Raw genomic sequence first — 25,502 nt, 5'->3', positions numbered from 1 at the left:
GTAGATATTTGAGACCTACACCTCATTTTTTGTCTACTCTTTATGCTGTCTTGTCCACAATTGTCAGTTTTTATTACTTTTTTCATACAAAAAAGTGTTGCTACCTTAGTCTTTATTATTCTGTCATTTTCTACATATGAGTGTTTTCCCTTTGAGTATTGTTCTTCTGCACTGAAACATGTCTCACAGTTATACACAAATCTCTGCAGAGTTATTTATAGTAACTTGGTTTTGGAGCTACAACAGCTATTTAAGACTTATGGGGCCTGTTTTTTTTTTTTTTTTCTATATGCAGGGTTACTTGGGGGCTTGGACAGCACGCAGTGTCATGGAACTTGAAAGAAATGCTTATCAGAATTGGACACATTGACAGAATGTTGCACAGCAAATTAACACTGAGTGTTCTCTGAAAAAAAATCTACATTACCATTGTTTATTTATACGTATACTGTATTTTAACAGCAGTTAAGTCTATCTTTCTTTTGATCACTCAACATAAATGATGAATTTTCAGGCCGCATAGGGCTAAAGATATTGCAGTTTGGTACAGAAATTGTGCCGCTAACTTTGACAATAATTAAGGACATTTTATGTAATTTGACTCACCAATAATGTGTAGGAACCATGATTACAGTGTGACACAAACAAACTGCAGAAGCCAGACAATATGTAGTGAGATTAGATTAAATCAGCCATTGTGCACAGACTAAAGGCTGTATACTGTAGAATCTAAAAGTCGTTTGTATGCATGCGTAGTATATAACAATAGGAACAATAGTAACAAAAACTAGCACAACTACTACCACTGATAAAAAATAACGACATAATATAATAGCTTTGGCCTGTACTGTATGGCTCTGATTTGAGATTGGGGCATCTGTGTATGGCTGAGTGACTCAACTAATTCATATTCTTCCAGAATAGATATTGGAGAACTGTACAAAATTTCTTTTTTGTTTTCTAACATCAAGAAATGTGTACTAATGTATTATGTCACAGTATGAAAACAGTGACCTGCATCACAAAGCAATGGGGAGTCTTTTTTTTGTCACTTTTATTATTGGTTTAATGACATAGTCAAAAATGTACTGTCGTGTTTAGTGCCTGACACCATGTCCTCATCTTGGCAAGGGTCCAAGGGTTCAAAGGTTTTCCTCAGGGCTTGTTTTATAAATCCTCTGCATTTGTCTGACCAAATCCACAGAACCACCAGCCATGTCCAAGACCCCACAACCCCAGACACACAGCAGTGAGTAGACACCGCTTTCAGACGTTTTTTTTTTAAATATTAATATTGATTTTGGGGAAAGGGCTGAACTATCTGAATCATCATTTCACTTCTAACTAAAAAAAACTTTAAGTGTTGTTTAGCATTTGCGTTATCTTGGTGTATCCCCTTAAAAAAAAGGGGGGACTATTCAATAGCACCTAAAACCCTTCTGAAGAGTTCCACACAGACACACACCTGTACAAACAGATGTGCATTTAGATATCATAATGATATTTTGTTGCATTTCAAAATTAGAGCTGCAGTTACGATAAGACATGCTGGCGTTTCCTATTGGTCCTGCTCCAAGGTCTCCTGTTGAACCAGAGCTGGTGAGAGAATGTGCACAATGTCTCATTAACAGCTTTTAGTCATTCTCAACTCAAACTCAACTAAAAGAAGAAAAGTGGCTGACAGGTCCCTGGGGAGTAAAAAATGAAAAGAATAGAAATTAAAAAGATGTGCAGGAATATAACAGCTAATTCTAACAAGGTCATTTACTTGTACACTGACAAACTGTTGGTGCCACAAAGAGAACAAGTTGTTAAAGCAATAGCTGTTACAAATAAACTACTGTTGCAATTGTTATTATCCGAAAATGAAAGATAAAAAAAGCAATACCTGAAGCCATTATCCGCAACAGTTCTGGGCTCGTCAGTGTCGCTGTTTTGTTTTCAAGAGCCTCGATTTTGAATGTAGCAGAAGGAAACTACATGAAATACCCCCCTAAAAATGACAGCACACATTCAGGCATCATTTGCAATGTAGCAGTAATCACAATCAAAACTCACAAAGTCAACATTGTAAGAGATTGTTAAAGCCTACAGCCGTTATCTCTCTATTGCACATGTTCATTTTTATTGCCTGTTGTACTAGTGTCATGGGAATGAACAAGATTCTGGCTCTGCTGATTGGTTGCAGTAACAATTCACATAGTCAGAAAAACTCTGATATTGTAGCCTAAGCTCAGCATGGGGTTCTGTATTGCTAATCTCATAACTCTCATATAGATTTCACAATCTCCATTATGTATGAGATATGAGGTAATGAAAGAGAATTGGTGGGTGGATAACAGATAAGACAGTAGATAGTGAAGGTATCATTCAGAGTGCATGACCCCAGAGAGCCATGGTTTCACACAAACAGGAACTGTTAGAACATTAAAAGCAGTTTCAAGGTTGTATATATATGAAAGGTATATAATCGTTTATATATCTATCTATATCTATCTATCTATCTATCTATCTATATATATATATATATATATATATATATATATAGATACATATTTATACACCATTATACATACATACCTTACAGAATCTTACAGCACATCCTCACTCATCCAAAGTGCCAGAGCTATAAATGGCTCACACACCTAGTGTATACATGTCATACCTGTGTGTATGTGCATGTGTGCGTGTGTGTGTGTGTGTGTGTGTGTGTGTGTGTGTGTGTGTGTGTGTGTGTGTGTGTGTGTGTGTGTGTGTGTGTGTGTGTGTGTGTCACACAGACAAAGGGAGAAATAGAGAAATGGTGGGAAAGGTGGAGAAGGTGTGGAGTTGTGGGGCCTTGAGTTGAACTGCTGCTCAAGGATCACTTGCTATCATGGTTTTCTTTCTGCTTTTTCTTAATAGATTTTGCAGTATTCTTAAATCAAAATTCAACTTTGATCCTCCTTTTCTCCCTTCTCTTCTCTCAGTATCCAGCAGACAAAGATGTCCACAAGCCAATGGACTGGAGAGCCTGGCGTCTCTGGTGCGTTCTGTGGAAGAAACACCTGATCCCATCCCCACCATCATCAAGGGAAGTATTCCGGTCTGGATCAATGGGAGCTTCTTGAGAAATGGTCCTGGGAAGTTTGAATTTGGGAAAGACAGGTATTTGAGGAACACTATGAACAGAATCCCATACCGTTAACAAGTTCACTGAGCTATATCGGCATGATAGTTTACAAAAAGGTAAAATTTCCTTTTTTTAAAAGGAACTACAAGATAGAAACATTAATCAGCAAAGCAAATTATTCAAAGAACAGGACTGAAACTTGCTGTCACTACTGAACTGAATTCACAAGACAACAGCTAAAACAGTGGTGATAGAAATGCTTTTAAACACAGTTAAATAAAAGCCATATACAAACTTTTATAAGTCATGACCACTTGAAAAAGAAAAAAAGACATCATTTTGATGTATTAGAAAACTTGTCTGGTCAAACAGTACAGACTGTAAATATAACAGGAATAACAGGAATAATATGTAGTAAAAAATTGCACTTGAACTTTTTAGTACATTAACACCACAGGGAACAGTAGAATAACAGAAGAAACAATATGACTCAGCAGACTGAATGCCACCACTATACAACAACTTTGATATGGCCTGTGATCTGTATATTTAAATTTACAGTAACAGGATTGCTCAGAATATACAGTTTGGAGAAAATTCAGCAGATTATCTGAAGACTTACGTATTCAAACCATGTAGTTTAAGCTGTTTATTGAGCCACACAAGGGGTTGTTTTCCTTTGCCCATTTAGATTTAAAATTGTTTTTCCTCATGATGATGACGAAATAAATATTTTCTCTCTCCGTGTTTAACAAAGGATTTATTCCCTCCAAAATGATTATTTCTCAATTTCTTCAATGCCTCACAGTGCTCACACAACACCAATTCTGTGCAATGTAATTGGCTTTTTTTCCCTTAGATACATCCACTGGTTTGATGGCATGGCTATGATGCACCGGTTCCATATCTGTGAGGGCAGTGTGACATACAGCAGCCGCTTCCTGCAAAGTGATTCATATGTACGCAACTCAGAGAAGAACCGCATTGTGGTGTCAGAGTTTGGGACAGTAGCGATGCCTGATCCCTGCAAGAACATCTTTGCACGCTTCCTTTCACGTTTTCAGATTCCTAGTATGTATAGTATATTGCATATTCCCATGTGTAATCCACTTCAGTGCAGCATAATGAAGCCCCAGCAGTGCCAAATTTTCAATTCAGTTGTGCATATAGGTAACAAGGCATGTATATATGTATATATATATACATAATATGACTATATGTGCGGTATTGTGTATTGCTTTTGTAGCCTAATGAAAGCTGGTGTTTCATTATATTGTGTTGTTTTATTGAGGTAAAAGAAACAATATATTTATCTGTGTGTATGTGTGTGTGTGTGTGTGTGTGTGTGTGTGTGTGTGTGTGTGTGTGTGTGTGTGTGTGTGTGTGTGTGTGTGTGTGTGTGTGTGCAAGTGTGTGTGCTTGTCTGTGAGGGAAAAATTAATCTGAATGATGAAATAAAGCTTCGGAAAAATTATGGAGGAAGAAACTGATTTAGAAAGTAGTTTTCAGTGAAAGCTGTGAAAATTACGAGTTTTGCTAAAGTGCTATATTTCATATGTTCCTGACATCTGTATGTATGAATAGAGGCCACAGATAATGCCAGTGTGAACTTTGTCAAGTACAAGCGAGACTATTATGTCAGCACAGAAACCAACTACATGAGACGGGTAGATCCACAAAGTCTGGAGACAAAGGAAAAGGTGAGTCAGTGTATCAAATATAGAAGTTTCTTATTAATGCTGATGCTGAGTCAGAGGGTAAAGACGAAGATGACTGTGGTGACTGTTGATGATGATGAAGAAAACGAAGCTGATGATGCTGTCCATTTAAGGTGGACTGGAGTCAATACGTTGCTGTCAACTCAGCTACAGCTCACCCACACTATGACCGTGAGGGGGCCACATACAACATGGGTAACTCCTATGGCAAAAACGGTAACCTTCTTCACTCCTTGCTTGCTTGCTTCCCACCTGACAACATCCTAACAATAGTACTACTGTATACGTCTCCACTATATTCATATAAATATCCTCATGTTATCCATCCTAACACATACTGTACAACATCATCGTTTTTGGGCCTCCTCAGGTTTCTTCTACAACATCATCCGTGTGCCTCCTCCCGAGAACAAGGCGTCAACGGAGGACTCAGCAGACCTGACTGGAGCCAAAGTGATCTGCTCCATCCCTGCAGCTGAACCCAGGAAACCTTCCTATTATCACAGCTTTGGTGAGATACACACTGAGGCATAACAAACAGGCTACACCGTCCTTAGGTTGCCTGCATGCTGGATGTATACCGTAGTGGAATTAATGAATTCTATGACATTTTGTTTTTGCCTGCACTGACAGGACAAGTCTACCTCATTTAAATAGAGCACCATTGTTTTCTGTACTCCTATTAATAACTAATTTGAATTCAAGTCTTCTCCTGCTTATTTTTCTCAATCACAGTTCCTTCTGTTTAGCTCTCACTATCTTTCTCTGTCTATACCTCTGCCTCTTACTCACACACAGAAGTACACTCTTTCTCTTAAACTCAGTGTCTCTCATGAAAAAAAAATCTGTTAAAAAGACACACAATCGACTTTTTTACTGTAGTTTCTTCCATGGCTTAAGTCGGCACTGTCAACCTGATACACATCATTTGTGTAATAGTGTTCTGATGTTTCGTTTGTTTATAAATCCGTTTTTTTACTTGTATATGTCTATAATTAAGTCAGAGACGTTCCAGTCAATAACTTATCATTTATAGCAAATCTGGAGGGTTAAAAAATTAGATTTGGAAGAGTCAGGTTATGATGGTCGCACAGTGCACTTGTAAGAATATGATTGGATGTTACTGCTCAGCTGATAGCCAAGCGGTTGATGAAGAAGCCATTGATAATGAAACATTACGATGATGCCAATCAGCTAATGCAAGCACAACTTCACCGCTCTGCCTGATCTGAGGCTGCGTGGCTCCATTTGCTTTTTGTACTGCACCAGCTGCCTGATTACATCTCAGTCTATATTTCCGGCAGACCACCCTTGCTCCGCCCGACTGTCTGGCACTAAGAAAACTCACAAGTGAAGTGAAGTTATACAAGGCACTGCATGATCACTACTATACAGAATCAGCATTGCACAGACGATTTACACACCTCTCAAATTTACAGGTGTTATCCCACAGTGACACAGCAGGTCTGTTGGGTTGATGATGAAATATGATGGAAATATGATGGATAACATGAGTCAATTGTGTGTGTTTTTTCTCGCATGCATTTTCTCCTGTGCGTGCCCTCCTTTTGCAGTCATGTCGGAGAACTACATTGTGTTCATCGAGCAGCCGATCAAGCTCGACCTGCTGAAGTTCATGCTGTACAGAATCCAGGGAAAGAGCTTTCATAAAGTCATGTCCTGGGAGCCTCAGTATGAAACCATCTTCCACCTGGTCAACAGGCACACTGGCAAGGTGGGTTAAAATTAGTTTACTGCACAGCCATACACATACTTTATACAAGAAAGTGTAAAGTAGGAAACAAACACATCCAGCTGCCGAATAGTCAGAACAAAGTAGGAAAGCTGCAAACAAATCTCTTCATGCATGACGAAGTTTTTTCCTTATTTATTTTGATGAAATCACACTCTGATGGTGTAGCTTTTTCTCATACATTGTTACTCTCAATTTTCTCATCTCATTACACAGCATACCCATTAAGCAAACGATAACAAACTTTCAAAACGTGAATGCACAACACAATAACTGCCGTGCCAAGGAGGGAGCTTGTCTTCAAATGTTAACAAAAACACACCAGTTCCTTCCTGTTTTGTCCAAAAGCCTTTGTAAACATTTTTTCTTTTTTAATATGTTTTGTTTCCGAGTACTGATTGGTTGATGTGACTGGCACAACAGGAGAGTGAAGTGAAGTACCGTGCAGCACCCATGTTCACACTGCATCAGATCAATGCTTTTGAGGACAAAGGGTTCTTGGTTATGGACATGTGCTGTGGGGACGATGGTGCGGTCATCGGAGACTTCACACTGGAGAACATCCGCAGAGAGTCCGGAGAGGAGATGGACAAGGTAAATGCATACAGTTTGACTCAAAATTATATGCAAACACACACACACACACACACACACACACACACACACACACACACACACACACACACACACACACACACACACACAAACAAACACACAAACACACACACAGTTTGTAATCAGTTAGCAGCTCAGACTGAAGTGCTGGCTCTTACACAACTATATCAACCATCCATCCCTCCACCCAGTTTTTACTTACTTTAAACAATGTCTGCAAAACATGAGAACTTGAAAAATGAACCAGCAAGGATTTGTAAAGCTATTTGTGATTCTATTTGAGAGGGGCATCTTCTTCCACCAAGGTCATCTCCCTTTCGCTCTCTTTCATTTAAATTTTTTAGCAAAGTCCATCTCTTGGGCAGAGATAGTCCGATTGCATCTGATAGTCTCTTATTTCTGAGTTTGAACTTATTTGAACTGGTAAGTTTCTGATGCAATAAGATTTTGAGATCTCACATTTTTAAAAATGTTGAAGGGCGTTACGTTAATCAAAACCTACTCACTCAAAAATAATATAAAAATGCCTCCAAACAATACCTCCGTGTAAGAACATGATTTTGCGTCAGTATTTTATATCTGTTTTGGTCTGATTGTTCCTCAGGTTGCATTGCACCTTTCAGCAAAGGAGCCACACTGACAAATGTTCATGTCTGTCTGATTTCTTTTGGCAGTTTTACAACTCATTGTGCAGAAACCTTCCAAGGAGATACGTTCTACCCCTGACTGTGGATGAACAAACTCCTTTAGACCAAAACCTTGTCACTCTGCATAACTGTAAAGCCACAGCGACGAAGACAAAACCAGGAGAGGTGGGAATAAACGGAGTGCAGCATTGTCATTGTACATATTACGAATTGTGTTAAACTGTACATTACACTTGATCTGGTTTTACTAGAATCAAGTCAAGACTGATGCCTATTACCATAATGAATACAGCGAATTCACTCCCATGCACTCACACACACTGCCATTCCAGCATGATGAGACACTGAGGGTACTTTCTGCAAAATAGTAATTTCATGATTTACAGCAGATAAAAATGTCAAAATGAGAAAAATATGGGTTCGTCATTGCAATTGAAGGTACATATATTTATATATGTACCTTCAATTCTTCAATATGTACTATTTGAAGGAAAATTTAAAAAATTGATTTATTCTAACTAAAGCTTGAAATGAATGCCCAGACTCAGGTGCAGGTATCCATTTACCTGTTTTAGAGAGTAATGCAGTATTGATTCTAGCCCTCACATTATAACAGTTCACAGTAAATCAGGTCTGTTTGTGTGCATTAACTGCCCACATTTTTTGGCTAAAATCTAAAAGTTGCACAGATCTGTGTAAAATCCTCTGTATAAAAACCCTACAGGTTTACATGACCCATGAAGAGCTTCATGATGATGAGCTGCTGCAATACGGTGGCCTTGAGTTCCCTCAGATCAACTATGACCACTACAATGGCAGACCTTACCGCTACTTCTACTCCTGTGGCTTTGGACATGTCTTCAGTGACTCCCTGCTCAAGATGGATGTCCACACCAAGGAGCTTAAGGTTCTCTATCAATCAAAGACTACTTAGAGAGACCTCATTGTTAACCGGGCCGGGTATTATCACATCAAAGTTATTTCCACTGCTGTTTCTCTATCATTGAGTGGGAGCAGTAGGTTGGGAGTTGGTTTTATAACCTGAAACAGCTCAGAATAAAGGGGATGTTTATGTAATCTTCCCTGTCCAGGTGTGGCGTTACCCCGGCTTGTACCCGTCTGAGCCTGTCTTTGTTGCTTCGCCCGAAGCTACTGAGGAAGATGATGGAGTGGTTCTGTCAGTCATCATCACAACCAGAGAAGTAATTTAAAAACTAAAAAAAAAAAAAAAAACAAGCCACAAGAAAAGCAGCAGACTTTGTTAACTTCAATAGTGACAACATTGCTTTAACAAATACTGACATTATGTTGTATCTGTGCACTTTGACACTATACTGTGAGAGTTATATAGAAAAGAGATACATAACCACAGACAGTCATAAAGCTTGCAAAGCACACTTTGTATATATTTTTTGTGCAACCTAACCATACATACTGTATATTTTTTACAATGCAAGTAGAGGACAAATGGTTTAGTACCATCATTATTGCAAGAAGAGTGTTCTGTGACCTTTTTCTTTACCTAACATATTTGATCTACTTTCTGTTTCCAGGAGAAAAGTACTTTCCTACTCGTTCTGGATGCCAAGACCTTCACTGAGCTGGGCAGAGCTGAGGTCCCTGTCAATATCCCATTCGGGACCCATGGTGTGTTTAACGAGATGGGCTAGATGTGCCTCTGTTTGCAACTCTGTGGCAAATTGATGAAGTTGAACCAGCAACCAACCACTTAATACACAGAATAGTATATTTCTGTTGATGTCATTGCTTGCAAAAACTCCTCAACTGTAAAAGAAAGAAGAAAACAAATAAAGGGAAAAAACTGCAGACTCATGCTATTTGTTTGCGTCTCCTTGGCAGGAATTGGTTCATGTCCTCACTGTGTGTTGCCATTACAGTCAGAAAGATGGCAATCTTTTGGAGACTAACAAGCCAGAAAGCTCCCCATGACATCAGCACACTGATAAAGTTTGTCCTCTATATGTTCTTATGTGCTCTTGAAATTTTGAAACAGCCTTTAAACAATGGCCAAATTACCATGCACATGGTGCTTACTTGGAAGGACCAAATCTTTATGTGGAAAACATTTAGAAACAAATACATGAAAGTCAATACACATATTAAAATAAAATCCATTTCTCTTTTTTTGTTTAAACCCAAAGTGTTTTTGCATCATCACACCACTGGAAACGCTATACTCCCAATGAGGACAGAACAGCACTTAGGATACATAAAAATGCATCAGAGGAAATTCAATTTCTGTCAAAGTAATGTGATAGAAATGGACAATGTCTAAAATGCCTGGAAAACAAATGGATCTAACTGGTCGATAGCCACCAGAGAGTCTAGCAGGGGTCACATCAGGAATGTAGAGCTTTTTAAACGCTCAAAACAACTCAAAACAAAGTTGACACACACATAAACATACACATAAACACTGACATCTAGGACCATGTGTACAAACAAGAGCAGCATGTTGTTTCATTGTTTCAAACTATGAACTAAACAGAACTGTGTGGAATACAACACACACAGGCCCTACCCTGGATGTGCAGTAGCCTACAGCTGCACTTGTCACTCTGCCGTCTCCACAATTGACTTTACTGATGCTTATTTCATTGGCTTTCACTTTCATTGGTTTTCCCTCTCACATTGATTTGAGCGGACTGATTTGAACTGACTCCGGGGCTCTGCACCTTCCACAGGCACTATGGCTGCGTGAAAGCTGAGAGGTTTAGAAATATATTATGACCCATATATTTTTTTTACCTTTTTTAATTTTTCAAAATTGACTTTTAGTCAAGAGTTACAGTGGGGAAGTTTTACAGATATTTTGCAACAGCAAGTCCCAACCTTCAATAATTTATGTCTTCACAATACACACAGGCAGAGGTTTTATCTTTAGCTTCTCCTTTTACACTGAACTGAATAAAACAGGAAGGAATAGAGTTACAGTGTACTGTTTAAATGAATTTAATACTGGGAATTAACAACACTTATGTTTTTGTCATGTTCTCTCCTCAACCCAGATTGTGTCTCCTAATAAGCATGCTGTATAGGTCTCTCAAGATACACATTAATTAGCCCATAATTCCTAATTCCTAATCTAATCAGTCATGCTAAACCTCTGTGTGTGCTTGTATGTGTGTGTGTGTGTGTGTGTGTGTGTGTGTGTGTGTGTGTGTGTGTGTGTGTGTGTGTGTGTGTGTGTGTGTGTGTGTGTGTGTGTGTTTGTTTGTTTGTGTGTGTGTGCACATACTGTATGCGGAGGTTCATTAGTACTCTCTCCAACGGGCATGACCAGCAGAGAAAGCTACAGCAACCTTTGCCATCAAATAAATCTCGAGCAGAATTTTGTGTTTGCTTTGAGTTGAAGCAAAACCTTATCTACGTTGCCCAGTAACCTTTTAATTTAAAGTATTATTGGATGAGACATAAAGCGTGACGATCAATGGCTCATTCAAGGTCTTATCCTGCATAGTTAACACTTTGATGGCTAAATGTATTGGATTCATCTGGGTTGAGTTTGAATGATGGCCAAACACACTAACTACAGGCATTCTGAAAACACACTCGTTCACGCAGGCATCTGTACACACTGTAACACAAATAAACTTGCATACACTAAATTTTTTGGATGCCAGTTTGCCCGTCCTGCTTTCAAGGTGACAGTTTCAGACTGTCTAAGCTCTTATTTGACCCGTGAGAGTAAGCGTGAGCTCACTCTCAAACCCCCCTGCAGTCTCACTAAGCACAAGTTATTGTGCAGGGTCTTAACTTTGACTGTTATCTGTATCATTATTTCATATCCCATGAATTCATAATGATATCATCTATATTCACCATATTAAACACACTTCTCAGAGGCAGGGACTGATTTCCTCAATAGTGAGAACAATCGCTTCTATATCCAGATTTTTCATCCCCAGTCTTGAGCCATCTTGTGCAGCACGGTTGTCTGACATATAGATTATGTGCATCTGTGTGCATCTGTGTGTGTACACAAGCGCTTTCTCCTGTGCACATAAGTATTTGTTCACTTATGAAAGAGTGTACAAGTATGGAGCCATGCACGTGTGTGTGTGTGTTTCTCTGTGGGCTCTCTCTACGCGTACGCGCAAAAAAAAATGCAGATGCTTTATGAAGTCAGAATAGAGCAATTATAGACCCACTGAAGGGGGTGAATCGTGCAATCTCAACAAGAATAAACTGCCACTCTGGAACTGAAAGCCTGGCTCAAGAAAAAACAAGGTGGAGAGGATTTGTTCATATTGCCCTATCATGGAAGGAAATAATGTAATGCCTGAAAAAGAATTCAGAATTTAAATTTAGCTGTTTTATTCACTGTGTTTACAGCTACAATTTCTCTCTTGATTTCCTGCATTTTGGTATTATTACAAATTTCTTCCTCCTCCCGAGCCTAATGCTCAGGCAATTGTAAACTTTATAAAGTTAATTGGCTGCTCTTCAGTGAGAAATCACTTGAATTACTTAATGTCTTCTTTGCTATCTCCTAAAATAAAGGAGAAAATTAGTCTAGTATTGAAAATCATTGCTTGAAAGGCAAAAGGTTGCTATTCTGTGTTGAAATATGCCCTTCTGTGTTGAATGGGCTTGAATGGGTTTGAATACTAGGATGTATCAGTCACTGCCACACTAATGCAGGATAGATACCTTCATTGTGGTGGATGATGCTTTACAATGTCCTAATAATGACAGAGACTTCAAACTCTGGGGGGAGACGAGAATAAGCCAATATAGGCAGAATGAGCCTGATTTTGCCATTATAACGACAAGCTCTTTTCCCTCTTGGATGGAAGCCTGGGCTGACAGTCAAACATCATTATGAGCAAGTGGCCTTGCAGTTTGTCACTGTCAGCGCCTCTAAATAGAGACTTTGTTTTCAAGATTTGTAAAGATTTATGACATTCCGGGCACTATTTAAGCAGTGATGCACAACAAAGTCATTTTGTTTAATGTGAAGCCACTTTGAAAAATGGCAGATTCTGTTGGTTGTGGGCTTATTTCCTGTGAGCACAAATATAATGCCAGACATTGTGCTCGTTTATTAAATCGTTCTTTCAATCAGAGGAAACAGATGTAATGTGAAATGCTGGGATATTGCTGAAATGAATAATGACATTTTCGTCATCATTGTTGGGTCCACCTTTGAACCCTCGCCCTAAAAATCATTTGCAAATTTCTGTGGGTTGTGGGAATGAAGCCCTGATGTCAGCCAAAAATTAACTGGCCCAGTGGTCTTGCTAAATGAAGAAAAGATTCACTGTTTGCCGGCTGACCTGAGATTCTTGCTACGAGCTCAAGTAGCCAACACACGTATTATTCCTTCTCTTCCTGTGTTGCAGGTGTGGCATCCTCAGTCCCACAGCTGCATTCTGAACAGAGCTGTAAAGACCCCCTCGTGAAAGAGATAGCGATCATGGAAGGAGGATATTGTACATGAATCATAGAAATTGTTTGACAAAATGTATAGGCTTTCACAGAAAATCCTAAAGCAATACTACAGGAAACCAAAGAAATACCACACAGGCCAAGTGGGGTCACTATAATTTCACTGCTGAGGACCACAGGTGCATCTTTCCCCGGCTCCTTGCAGGAAGATTACAGGAATATCGTGGTGGTTTTTCTATAGGGTAACATTTATTATTGGGCCTCGGTGTGACCGAGTGCCACGTTTTCCAATGAGAGCACCCACTGGCAGCGCCCTCTGCCGGCTCACAGAAACTCCTCTTTATATAGTGCTGGGGTGCCTCGACACGCATGTAGTCGGTGCAAAAGAAGCGTTCGCTCCCTCCAGAGGAGCGCGCCAGCTTTTTGAGGGAAACAGTGGTGGGGGAGAAAATCCAGTCAGCGTTTTGTAGCACTTTCCGATGAGTTCTTCTACCTCTTTAGAGATTCTGGCGTAGCCAGCAGACCATTTTACGCCAGTTTAAGGGATGTTTTAGGGGCAAATTGGCTCCAGAGGGCAATTGGAGCGGGCAGCCTGAGCCCTTAGAATGCGGAGTGGTCAAGTCTCAGTAGTTTGTCGTTATGAACGCAGCGGAGACGGATCCTGAGAAACTGCTTTCATGGATTGACTGATTGATTGATAAATTGATTGGCATTTGATTTTTTTTTTTTGATTTTTTTCAATATCAGGATTTTTTTGTATCGTGTTTAGTCTATTATTCAAAAAAAAAAAATTGTGGATGATTATTGGGAGACAAGGATATATTCTGAGGCGGGTCTTTATATTGAAATTGAATGAGGATACTGACTTTTTACAGCTAGCCTACGACTGGGGAAAGGATCTGAAGAGTGGAATTAACCTCTCACAAGGTGGAAATATTAGTCTAATTGGACCTCAACTCATCTTTTTTGCCGCTGTGTCCAACATGAAGTCTGTCAGTGTGTGGATGTGCGTTTACATCTTGCTTCTGCTCTTAGGTAAGGAGGGAAATGTGGAAATAACAATACAACTGTGAGCCAATCGTGAAATCTTGTGGGTCCTAAAGATACATTCTGACATCACTAGTTATGTGTGCAGTTTTCACAAGCCAGAGTAGTTTGAAGCCACAAGGTTATCCAGTTTTTTCTTTTCTTAAATTATGTGCAGGGAAATGATGATGGGCGTTCTTGTTACGGTCAGGTCTTTTAATTAGATTATGTGCAATTGTCACCCATAGCTACACCCGAACTTGGTCTACGTGGTTGAATCACTTATACTGGATCCATTAGACAGTCACAGCTTCCATAGCAGAGCTAGAGTTCATTATTATAACAGCACAATACAGCTATGAGTCGGTGAAGGGAAAATCTCTTTGGTCTTTTCAGTTGCACACTTGCGTTTGGTTGAATATGAGAAAAAAAAACATCATCGTCATCATCATCATCATCATCATCGCCGTCGTCGTCGTCTTTATCATTATCATCATCAGCAGCACGATTATCACTGTCAGTGTCTGCCACAAGCACCGGTACTGCCGTTAAAAATCATCTGACTGATTTACAGTTAACTTCATGTTGCTCCTTTCTCACCCGTTGCTATCTGATGCCGATGCAGTATCAGCTCCTCTACTCCGAGCTCCATGCTCAAGACCACCACAAGGGGTCTCTCTTGTCATTTCACCAGAGCCGTCCTATCTTTGGTTTGTGGGAAGGTGCGTTTGAATCTGAACTCCTGTCAAAACGGCAACACCTGTGTCTCTGCTCTGGGAATGACTGTTTCCTCAGTATAAGCGCATGTTCTGGCTACCTAGGGGTGAATTGTAGTTTAGTTCTTAATTAGTTGCTCGTTTGATATGAGATAATTAGATATTCTCCAATGATTGTGTCCATCTTTTGATTTAATAAGAATCTGTAAGGCGCAGCCTATTTTGTTTTTGGAGGCTTTAGGTGCACTAAAGTGAGTGCAAGTAATCACAAGTATGGCTCTAAATATAATGTAAATGAGACATACCAAGACCTCACCTAGAGATGTATAAGACTATTGTGGACCATGAAGAATGTATAAGGTGCTTTGGCATGCATGGGCATGTCGTAGGCCATCAAACCTCTTTATAGGTGCCTCGTCCAACCTGTTTCACGAACCAAACAAAAATGAGAGCAGGTTTATCATATATGTTTGCACCTGGACACACACTCAAACACCCACATGGACAAACATAAAATCCCTCTCACATTAATTTACCATTTCTGAGCCCCATGTCTCTTGTCACCCCCACCTCTGTCTCTATGTCTCCACCTAGATGAGGCAACGAGTTCCTGGGATGGCACCTCAGCTTTGTCCGTGTCCTTGGCCACCAGTGCTCCAGGATCTCCAGGCACCGGGTCTGGGCCCGGAGCTCAACCAGAATTGGTGGACTGCATCCAGGCGAGCGACATGTGCAACCAGAACCCTTACTGTAGCTCTCGGTACCGGGTGATGCGCCAGTGCCTTGTGGGCAAGGAGAAGGAAGCCATGCTGGACAACAACAGGGAGTGCCAGGCTGCTTTGGAAGTGCTGCTGGTTAGTCCTCTGTACGACTGCCGCTGCAAAAGGGGCATGAAGAAGGAGCTGCAGTGTCTGCAGAACTACTGGACCATCCACATGGGACTAAATGAAGGTAGGAGGCAGATGGTTTTACTATTCCCTGTCTCAAAAAATTCATATCACATCATGGTTACCTTGTGGCAATTTCAGAATCTGTAATATGATAACATATCTCTTTAAGTGATGCGGATTCTTTGTAAAACTGGAAATGTATTCATGTGAAATTAGCACTTGCTCTTTCAAGTTTTCACCAGTCAGCTTCTTATGAACGATTTTGGTCTTCAATGTCATTTCTTTCCTTGTTTATTCCTTTTGTGTGAATTCAGCTCACATCATGATCCGTGGTGTTATAACTGAATATGCAGGGCTCTGTCTGAGCCTCATTGTTATGTACAACTTGACACGTGGACAACAAGATGCATGTTCATTACTGCCGTAAATATTTTGTGGTTGTAGAAGTGCAACATACCTCTATTGTTATAATGGTTATGACTTAGCACATTCTTCAGCATTATAAAATCTATTTTAAAAGGATCTTCTAATCTGAAGTACTGTACAACTTCATTTTCCGAGCAACGACAAGAAGGATGTACACAACATCCATTGCGGATGCCCTATTCCCTGATGCCCTCTTGTAGTGATACCCAGAAGCCTCTGATGAAAAATATATGCTTTCCTACTTTCCTCACCCTCTTGAAGTAATGGAGCTATAATGGGATTACATTAGGTAGACCTGTTATGGTAGACTTATTGGTTTTCACCTAGAGTGTTCCATATTACCATGTAATTAGGTTATAATCGTATAGCTCAGTGCCCGTTATGTGTCCACTTACGCCATACATAAAATAGCACTCTTGTTGTAACATTGAAGCCTTCTGGTTTTTAAACTGCAATACATTTAGAGGACATGAAACAGCCTCCTGGACTGACATTACTCTTAGTCCATCCTTAAGGGTAAAAAGCACACAGCGTTTCATGTTAAGACTGAATCAGAGCTGCTGGAGATGCTGTGCCCTGGGGATCAGGCTAAAGGGGGACCTTAACCCAACAGTGACATTTCTCCATGCCGGCCCAAGTCTATGTGACTTCAGTGTCACGCCATTTTAACATGGAGGACATAATGTACTCAGCTGTTTTGACACGTGGGGCAATGGTGGAAGCGTAGCAAAGTCTCTGAGCTTTGAGCATTCTGGGCTTTTGTGTTGTGATCCGTGAAGTGATTCGTCAAGCTGACTGCTCATAGCACCAGCTACACTTCATCAGACTGATGGCAGCAGAGGGTCCCTGACATGAGTTCAAGGGAAATGTAATGGTATGGATGCTCCCCAGGCCCTGCGTCTCCCATCCTGTCTTTCTCTCATTTACTAACTCTTTCTCCTTTGTACTGATATGTCTGTTTTTGTTCTCCCTCTATGCCTCTTTCTCACGCTCTTTCTCCTTTCCCTAACAAATACCTAAGTTGGTCAAAGTGTTTGTGTTTAAATGCGTCATGGAAGTTGTCTGGCTATCAAGGATAGAGACCTCCTGTGCCTGCAGTAAGCCCTTCATAGAGCTTGTGTTTCGAAGAATGCTTCTCAGCAGTGTCCCGTTTTGGCCCTGTCACCCTTGGAGATAAAACTCGCTTTAACACAAACAAAAAGCTCTTACAGTTCAGCTTTAATCTAATCACGATCCGTTGTGCAGTCAAGCAGGCTTTTGTTAACTGGAAACAATCTATGTACAACATCCATCTCTGGAAACAAACACAAAGGGCTGAATCCCAGCAGACTGTCTTGAAATGATGCTAAACCACTTTAAAAATCGTTTGTTGACAAAACAGGAAGGTTTCAATGTAGCTGTTGGGTTAGATAACGCATAATGTTGCCTTGAAAGTTTTATTTTCCACATGTTGATGAGGAGAGATGACGAGCACAAGAGTATGAGAAATATAAGAAAATATAGGAACTCCGGTTAAAGGACATGGAATTACTAAGGAACAGATAGAGGATGGCTGAGATTGTTAAAGGCCTATGTAATTTTATTGGTTGGATAAGTTATGCATAAAGAGTTGGCTGGAGGACAAAAATATTTAGTCACTATGCACATATGGCCACTTTGTTGCAATCTAAGGCCAATGTAAGTATAAAAAGCCATATAGAAATCTCACCCTAGCTGGAACTTGGTATGTTTCTTGTGACCCATGTTGAGCAGGGGCAGGATGTTGGGCTGCAAGCTTGAGGGCTAAACTATTGCGTCTGTGAAGAGAAAGCTGATGTTGATCAGAGATGGACTGGGATTGAAACAATGCCTTGCTCCAAGACCAGCCCCACACAAACAGCACCATGATGCTCCACTGCCTTTGGCAAGGTTATTACAATACCTTAGTTCTTTACTATGCTTGATTTCAAATATAGAACTAAGCGTATGTTGCAAGGAGTTCAATACGAAGTGTACCTTTAAACATGAATGATCAAATAGGCCTAGAGTAGATAAACACAGTAAATAGAAAAAAAAAAAACAAATTTCTTAAATTTTAAAAACCTCAGAAATAGAAAGGGCTTTATGTTCTTTTTTTCGTCAGAGCAAATGAATTTAAGATTTTACTGTTTTCATGTGAAATGTAAAAATATACAATTGAGCTTTTTGGGAACCACATCCACTATTCGGCTGCATATTAAAGACCAGTTTTTCCTTAATGTAGACGATTATGTAGTTTCATTCTTGAGTACAAACGTAACATCAAAGCATCAAAGAACTGCATGATAATTTTTCTTCATTGGCTCTCCAAAATGTGCAAAATAGAGAGATATAGGAAATTAAATACCGGGCAAATATGCATAATAAATTATTAAGCAGGCTCATGGTTAGTTGGTTGGAATGAAGACATTGTAATAATCAGACCACACATTTTTCATGTGTGAGTGAGGGAAAGATCACTTCCAGATCATTACGCAGAGTACAAGCCTGAGACGCTCACTCAAATCAGAAATGGTTGTATTTTAAATTTGCCCATTATTGTATGTTTAATCTTTAAGGTCTTTATTTTCTAGATCAAAAAGACTTTGTCAACTAAAAGACCATAAGACAGACGTATTCACCATGTGAATCAGTCTAGGGGCTGCACTTTAAGTCATACGAGGAAATGAGTCATTCAAATTGACCTTGGCAAAGTCTAAGTCTTCAAGTTTGTAATGGATAATTATAATACACTGTAATAATAATAGTCCATATACACTTAGACAACAGAATCAACATAAAATGCTGAAATGTATAGAAAAAATAGTTTTGATAGATACTAAGAGATGACAACCCTTAGAGTCTTGTAAGAGTATTTTACATCAGGTGAGTGGCCTCCAAGTAAATGCAGAAAGTAACCTGAGTGTGTTTAGTCAAAAAAAAAAAAAAAAAACCTTACAGTTGCTCTTCCCTCACCAAGACAGACAGGCCTAAAGTTATGATTATTAGGTTAATTTTGCATTTCAAAAAAGAAAATAGAAAAATCAGAAAGTAGTGCTAAACTTTTAAATCCAATTTGGAAAATTGTTGTGTTTTATTTATTTATTTATTTTTTTATTCTTTTACTGAAAAATTCATTAGAATTGCTCTCCAACACTGTGGTCGCTTAGGCTTGATTACAATAAGGACATAAAACAATGGTTCCAAATGATGAAGGATAAAAGGGAATATGTGATCTGTATGTCAGCTGTATGCCACATTGCTGCAACAGAACACCAACAGTCAGCTATCATCACCTGTTCTCAGAACAGTGATTAAGTAAATATTTTTCATGTATAGGCTTTAAACCTCTGTGTTAAACTGTGCTACATGGAGATGTCTTAGCCGTCTTTCTCGTGGACGTTCACTGCTCTGACAGACTGATAACTGTTTGACAGCAAACTGAGGAGTCTACCTTGAGACTAAAAAGTTAATCATTCAAACTTTAGCCAAGTCAAACCAGACTCACCATAAAATGCCCCTGGTGCCCTTTTTCCGTGAGCTTTAACTGTAAATTACATTGGTAATAGCAAACAAGGTCAAGACACTTAGGAGCAGGATGAGAAACTCCAGTTATACAAGTCAGTAGAGAGCATTTTCACACATTTCAGTAGGTGGTGGCAGCTACACTTCTGCAGTCTTTTAATTTAAAAACACAACATTCTTTACCAGTGTGAATCTGTTCAAATAACAAGGCCTTGCAGGTATGATGTGTGGTCAGATTTCCTTCTTGATCTCTATACCGTTGTTGCCTGCCTTTAGGCTACTGTACTGCCCTGTTTAGCTTAGAAACCCCAGATAAAGGGTGTTATAATGCCAGTCTTTGCACCATCAGTAACCGCGCTAATGGTGACCTGTTAATTGTGTTTTCTAACGGAAAATGGCAGCTGAATTCAATGTGTCAATGCAGCCGCTCTCGATGAATAAAGGGTGGTTTCTGCTCTGAATGCGCCTGTGTCGGCGTGAGGCAATAAGGTCTAGCAGTCTGAATCTATAAAAGAAGTAATTGCTACGAAAGAAACTTTGGCTGCTCCACACAGGGTTCTCTTTCACTTGTGCCCTGTGCCTCATGTGGATTTAGCCTTGCAGTTATGCAGTAGAATTGGTAATTTAAAGGATAAGTTCCACACCTCCAACATACACTATTTCATAGCCTCAGCTTTGAAACCACAGCAGGGGTCTCAAAGTAGGAATCGAAGATCTTTTGCGAGGAGCTTTCAGAGCAGTTTAATTAGCCAAGCCAACTTTCAGTGCAGAGAAAGAAAGGAGAGCTCCACCAGTGGACCACACCGGCTTATTGTGAGAGAAGACTGTATCTTTACTTGAAACGACAAGTTTACCAGACAATTTTGGGGAATGATGTATTTTTTTTTTCCATTTTCATGAGTGACAGCATTACAAAGGTCATCCTCTCAGTCATGCTACTACATCATGCTAATACCACAAGCTGGCCCTCAATTCTGTGGGAAGTTACATGAAACAGACAGTGTAAGAATGCTGTTCACATCGTGATAGACTTAGGCGGGGAAGAGGAGAAATGGAGAGAGCGAGAGAGGAGACGGGAGGTGAGGACATGATGGTAGATAAATGATGAGGGGGAGGAAGAAAATTTAAGAGAGAGACAGAGGAACCATAGATTGAAAGAGCGAGAGGAAGAAAGAGAGAGTCATGGGGGGGAAACTAGAGAGGAAGGGGGGGTTACAAAGGTACACAGTATTCCTGGGTGAAACCATCATTACTATGAGCAATGGTAGCAGTCACCGGCCATTACCTTAGCCATCCACTGTCATAAGCAGAACATTTTTCCAGCCTGCCCTGCATGTCAGGGGATTGGGGAAACAGGCTCCTGCATGCTGAATACGTCCTCTTTGCTTTCTCCCCACCTGTGCTGGAGACCCAGCCAGCACTCGCTAGGTGGCTACTTCATCATCAGAGGAAGGGAGCTGTCAATAGCTTCTGGACGTGATCAATAAGGTCTTTCAGAGCTTTCCCCTCATCATCCTTTTCATCCCTCCTTCTCCCCTTTCATCCTTCATCCCAAAATGTGAAAAGGATCAGTGAAATATGATGACAAAACAGGAGCTGTTTGTCCTCGTAAATCTGCCTAATGATTTTCTATACTGTAAAGTGAACTGCCCGAGGAGACTCCCATTCACGCTGAGGCTGGTATAGAGTGTGACAGTGTGGCTGAAATGGGGGCCAGGTAGTGGGGTTTAGATTAGCCTTTTATAGCAGAGTGAGGCTCTCTATCAGAGTGGAGAGTGAGTGGCGGGCCATTCTGCTCAGTGAATACCGTCATGATGTGGGCATTAAGAGTCACTCCTGGCAGAAAGGTTCACATCAATGCTGAATGAATGTGCATCGCAGAAGTCAACTACCAGGCCCGGCGGCTGTCATCACAGCATGGCTACCTCTCTTTTTCTCTCCCTGTCTTTCACTCTCTTTCACTCTGTGCATCATTAAACTAAATAGCTGCTTGTTGAAATAAGATAGCTAAATTTCTTTCTTCCATATGGAGGAATTCAAAGCACAATTAGGAGTCAAACACATTTTATACAGTTAGATTAGTTATTTAGGTTGCCATCTCTCAGTTACCAAATTATTTATACAGCAGCACTGATCATGTTTACAGGAAATATTTAAATTACTTAATATTGACTATTTAAGCTGTTATGAACTAGTCACTCATACTGATCTAAGAAAAAAAAATAGTAAGGACAGGCTGATATATTGGTCTGCACCAATGCTGCCTGTTTTTAATGTTCTTTCCAATATCCTGCGATGCCATAAAGATGATAGCAGTTTTTAGTTAAAGTTTTTTAGAATTTACACCATATTCAACATTTAGTACCTGACACCAGGTATTAAAATGCTGATTTAGGCAAGCGAGTATGTAACTATTTCATATTAACATTGGATTCGCATAGCCAAAGGGAAGGCTGAAAATTTCAGCACTCATTTTCTCAGCTGTGTTTGCCCACCACACCACACTGGATTGGAATTGTGACTTGAAATATTATTCTGAGCTAATCCAATATTCTATTTGTATGGTTTGAAATTGAGTTTAAAATGTCAATATCACTTCAAAAGCCGAGCCGTTAACTGAATTAATGGTTCAACATGTGTTCTGTTAAACACAATTTGAAAAAAGATGCATTCGTGGTATCACTTTACTTTATTTTTTCTTTGTTGAAGTGAGAACATTATGGGAGGAAGTTGAGAGGAAAGTTTAATGCATTTTATCCCAATCTAATAAAAATCTGAATTCCCATGTTCCAGTGTTTCCTCTGATATGGGTCTATTGAATAGAAGCGTTCTTTGAAAGGTGATTTGAAGAGGAGACTGGTCTGGCTGGCCTTAATTCGACTGACAGCTGATTTGCAAAGTTTGGGAGCACTGAGAGCAAAGGCCCGATCGCCTTGTGTTACCAGCCGAGTTCATGCAACAACCAGCAGGGCTGTACAGGGGACCTCTGGCTGTGCTCCAGGCATTGCTAAGCTTTCTTTGTATGTCATTAATATAAAAACAGAAGTAATGTTTTAATATATTGTTATTATTTGAATAAGAAGTTATATGTAACAGGATTATTTGGTCTTTTTCCAACACTGCCTGCAGCAAAAATAGGAAACAATATAAAATCAATATTAAACAGGAACACAATCAGTATAGGGCAGCTTTAAAAACACAACAAGGTGAATGACAGTTATTAAAATTGACTTTGCTTCCAGCCATAAATGGTTTGCCAAGAATGTCACTAAAAGAATCCATAGGACAGTTTCCATCACCTCAGGAGTTTAGCTCATTGATAATGTATATGAAAAGGATGAGTGATGGTGTCTAATGACTTCATAAAACCTCTTATGGCAAAGGAGAGGACAGTGAATCGACTTAAAAGCAGTATTCCTCTCATGCTTTAACTAGCGAAAGGCCTGATTGTCTGTCTGAGCCGTGCCGGTCATGCTCCATGCTGTCAAAGCAAATGAAGTCAAACGGAGGCTTAATTACAGCGATAAGTTGTTGCCCTGCGGCTAAAAACATCTTATCACTAAACAGCTGGGAAGAATTTTCTATTACTTGATGGATGCATAATTGGGTCCAGGGTGACTGTCAAAGAGCAGTTTTTTTTTTAAGTACAACAAGGGCTCCTGCTGTGGTGTTTTTTACATCCTAAGGGTGGGTGTGATTATAGTGTGTTTTGCAATTTTATGATTCAGCACGCCTTGTAACATCCATGTAAGGAAGCTTTTAAAATTCATTAACTACAGCTACTGTTAGGGTTTGACATTACTGTTTTATAGGATCACCACAGTACACATTGTACAGTTGGACTTGTGAAATTTAATGTGCCTTAACACCGTTTGATTCCCAGCTGATTGTGCAGTAAAGCGTCCCTACACTGTAAGAAGCTGCCTGAACATAATGGTAAGCGACCTCGTAACAAGATGTTTTGCTTTTGGCAAAAAAATAGGGCATCCCTTATTCCATTTTGCTCTGTACCGTACAAAGTCTTCTTGGTGTACTGGAAAAAGCGGTGCACTTTTCTGTGGAATATTTGCTTCTTCTTTGAAATACACAGTTGCGGTGGTTGCTGCTGAAAAAAGACATTTTAGGAGGGTTAAGGTGATTGTTTGCTGACTAAGTCGTAGTCTCGAACTCTTGAAAGGCTTCTAAAGTCTTTAGAGGGTAATTGCTGTAATTAGATGTCGAGTCCGGCAGCCTCTCAAGTCCCTCTCTCTTGACAGAAACGTAAGGACCGACATGACCAGAGATGTGGGTGATTCAAAGGAACCAGGAAAAACAGATAGAAATGCACTTTCAAAAAAATGAATGTTCAGGCATTTCTTTCAACACACAACCAAAAAAGAACATACACTTAAAACTTGGAGGATTTAGGTAATTTTCTCTCGGTGACTTCTTTATGTTATCCTCTCTTCTTCTCTGGTTTGTCTGTCTTTGTCTGTCTTTTCTCTCCTTTGTGTGTCTGAACTGTCTCTCCTCTGCTCATTTTCTCTCTCTCAAACACACAATCGTCAATTATGCCAGATGTCAATAGCTATATGTGCTCAGAGAATGGCCAGCTGAGCTGCTCCATCTTATAATGATTGTCAGTATGGATGGAGACGGGAGATGTAGAACCACACATAAAGCAATGACACTGCAGATGTACACAAGTCTGAGGGTGGGTTTCTTTACTGTGTGAACAAATTATGATAGAAAATTCCCTTTAGTTATTCCCTTTTTCCTAAATCTCTGAGTTTAGTCATTCCTTTTCACTGTATGCCAGTATGCATGTAGATATCTTCGCTTGCTTTTGATTAGTTTTAATGGATAAATTGAACTTGACTTGCATTCCACGTGTAGTGAAGTATCAATAATTAGCTGTTATCATGCCTTTTATTTCTGAATTCTGACTCTTATTTGGTGATTAAATACTATATTTTCACAGGAGACATGAAAAACACTGTACTCTATGTACCAGTAAACAGAGGCACACACACACAAAAATACACCTGCCACACTAGCTTTACATATTATCACCGCAGCTAGAAGACAGCATTTTATCAGCTTGCATCATCTTTTCAAAAGAATCCACGGAGTAGGTTGATAAACTAAATGCACTGTATCTATTGACTGGATCTACTGATTGGTTGCCCAGACAGCACAGTCTTGTACCAACAGGTTTCAGATTTTCTCATTTGTAGCAGCAGGCCTCCAAGCCTGCCTCACAACACCCTCACTGTGTTTCTGTTAGGATCAGAATGCAAAGCTATTACACACTGGAGGGTTTGTCTCAATCACACTGAATGGCTATGAATTTTAAATGCAGGATTAGGGCCTACAGAGAAGCAGGCACATGGGAGGGACTTAGTCAGTTGAGTGTTAATTTAATTTTTTAATTTTTTATTTTTTCTTACAAACTGCCCCGGCAACACGTTGTTAGCAGGGAAGATGCATTGCTCATGCTTTAGTCCTTCAGCTGCTCCCCCAAATCAAGCCAGGGCAGGAGCAAATACTCTCTCCAAAACAAATTATTTGACCTTGATGAGCATCCTGTTTTACATTTGAAAAAAATAACTAACCACTCATAGTGGGAGTCAGTTGTTGGTCAGCCAGTCTGATACTGTGAAAAGATATCAATACTGTATAATGT

The 25,502-nt window shown here is 39.8% G+C and overlaps 2 protein-coding genes across 2 annotated transcripts in view; both read left to right on the top strand.

Annotated features, from left to right (window-relative positions):
* The first annotated feature begins 1,189 nt into the window (after positions 1–1,189).
* bco2l (beta-carotene 15, 15-dioxygenase 2, like) lies at positions 1,190–9,659 on the top strand. Its single transcript, XM_040156472.1, has 12 exons — positions 1,190–1,249; positions 2,970–3,147; positions 3,972–4,183; positions 4,697–4,812; positions 4,944–5,046; positions 5,201–5,341; positions 6,405–6,565; positions 7,007–7,177; positions 7,873–8,010; positions 8,570–8,752; positions 8,937–9,047; positions 9,399–9,659. Exons 1-12 carry the CDS (start codon positions 1,216–1,218, stop codon positions 9,513–9,515), a joined length of 1,665 nt encoding a protein of 554 aa, XP_040012406.1. The 5' UTR covers positions 1,190–1,215; the 3' UTR covers positions 9,516–9,659.
* A 3,998-nt stretch (positions 9,660–13,657) lies between these two features.
* LOC120805372 (GDNF family receptor alpha-2-like) overlaps positions 13,658–25,502 on the top strand; it is a 49,868-nt gene continuing 38,023 nt past the window's right edge. Inside the window, exons 1-2 of the mRNA XM_040155563.1 lie at positions 13,658–14,292; positions 15,594–15,950. Of these exons, the coding sequence (XP_040011497.1) occupies positions 14,055–14,292; positions 15,594–15,950 (595 nt within the window). The 5' untranslated portion in view covers positions 13,658–14,054. The remainder of the gene's footprint in view (positions 14,293–15,593; positions 15,951–25,502) is intronic.

The sequence above is a fragment of the Xiphias gladius genome, chromosome 19 (assembly GCF_016859285.1).
Source record: "Xiphias gladius isolate SHS-SW01 ecotype Sanya breed wild chromosome 19, ASM1685928v1, whole genome shotgun sequence".
NCBI lineage: Eukaryota > Metazoa > Chordata > Actinopteri > Istiophoriformes > Xiphiidae > Xiphias > Xiphias gladius.
Note: the sequence above shows the minus strand (reverse complement) of the source record. Positions and strands in the feature narration are given on the sequence as shown.

What these genes read in the sequence shown, in the direction of transcription:
- bco2l (XM_040156472.1), top strand. Translation starts at nt 1,216, where the DNA reads ATGTCCAAGACCCCACAACCCCAGACACACAGCA. An exon ending in TCAACAGGCACACTGGCAAG is followed by an intron (nt 6,566 to 7,006) that starts GTGGGTTAAAAT and finishes CTGGCACAACAG; the next exon opens with GAGAGTGAAGTGAAGTACCG. An exon ending in CGAAGACAAAACCAGGAGAG is followed by an intron (nt 8,011 to 8,569) that starts GTGGGAATAAAC and finishes AAAACCCTACAG; the next exon opens with GTTTACATGACCCATGAAGA.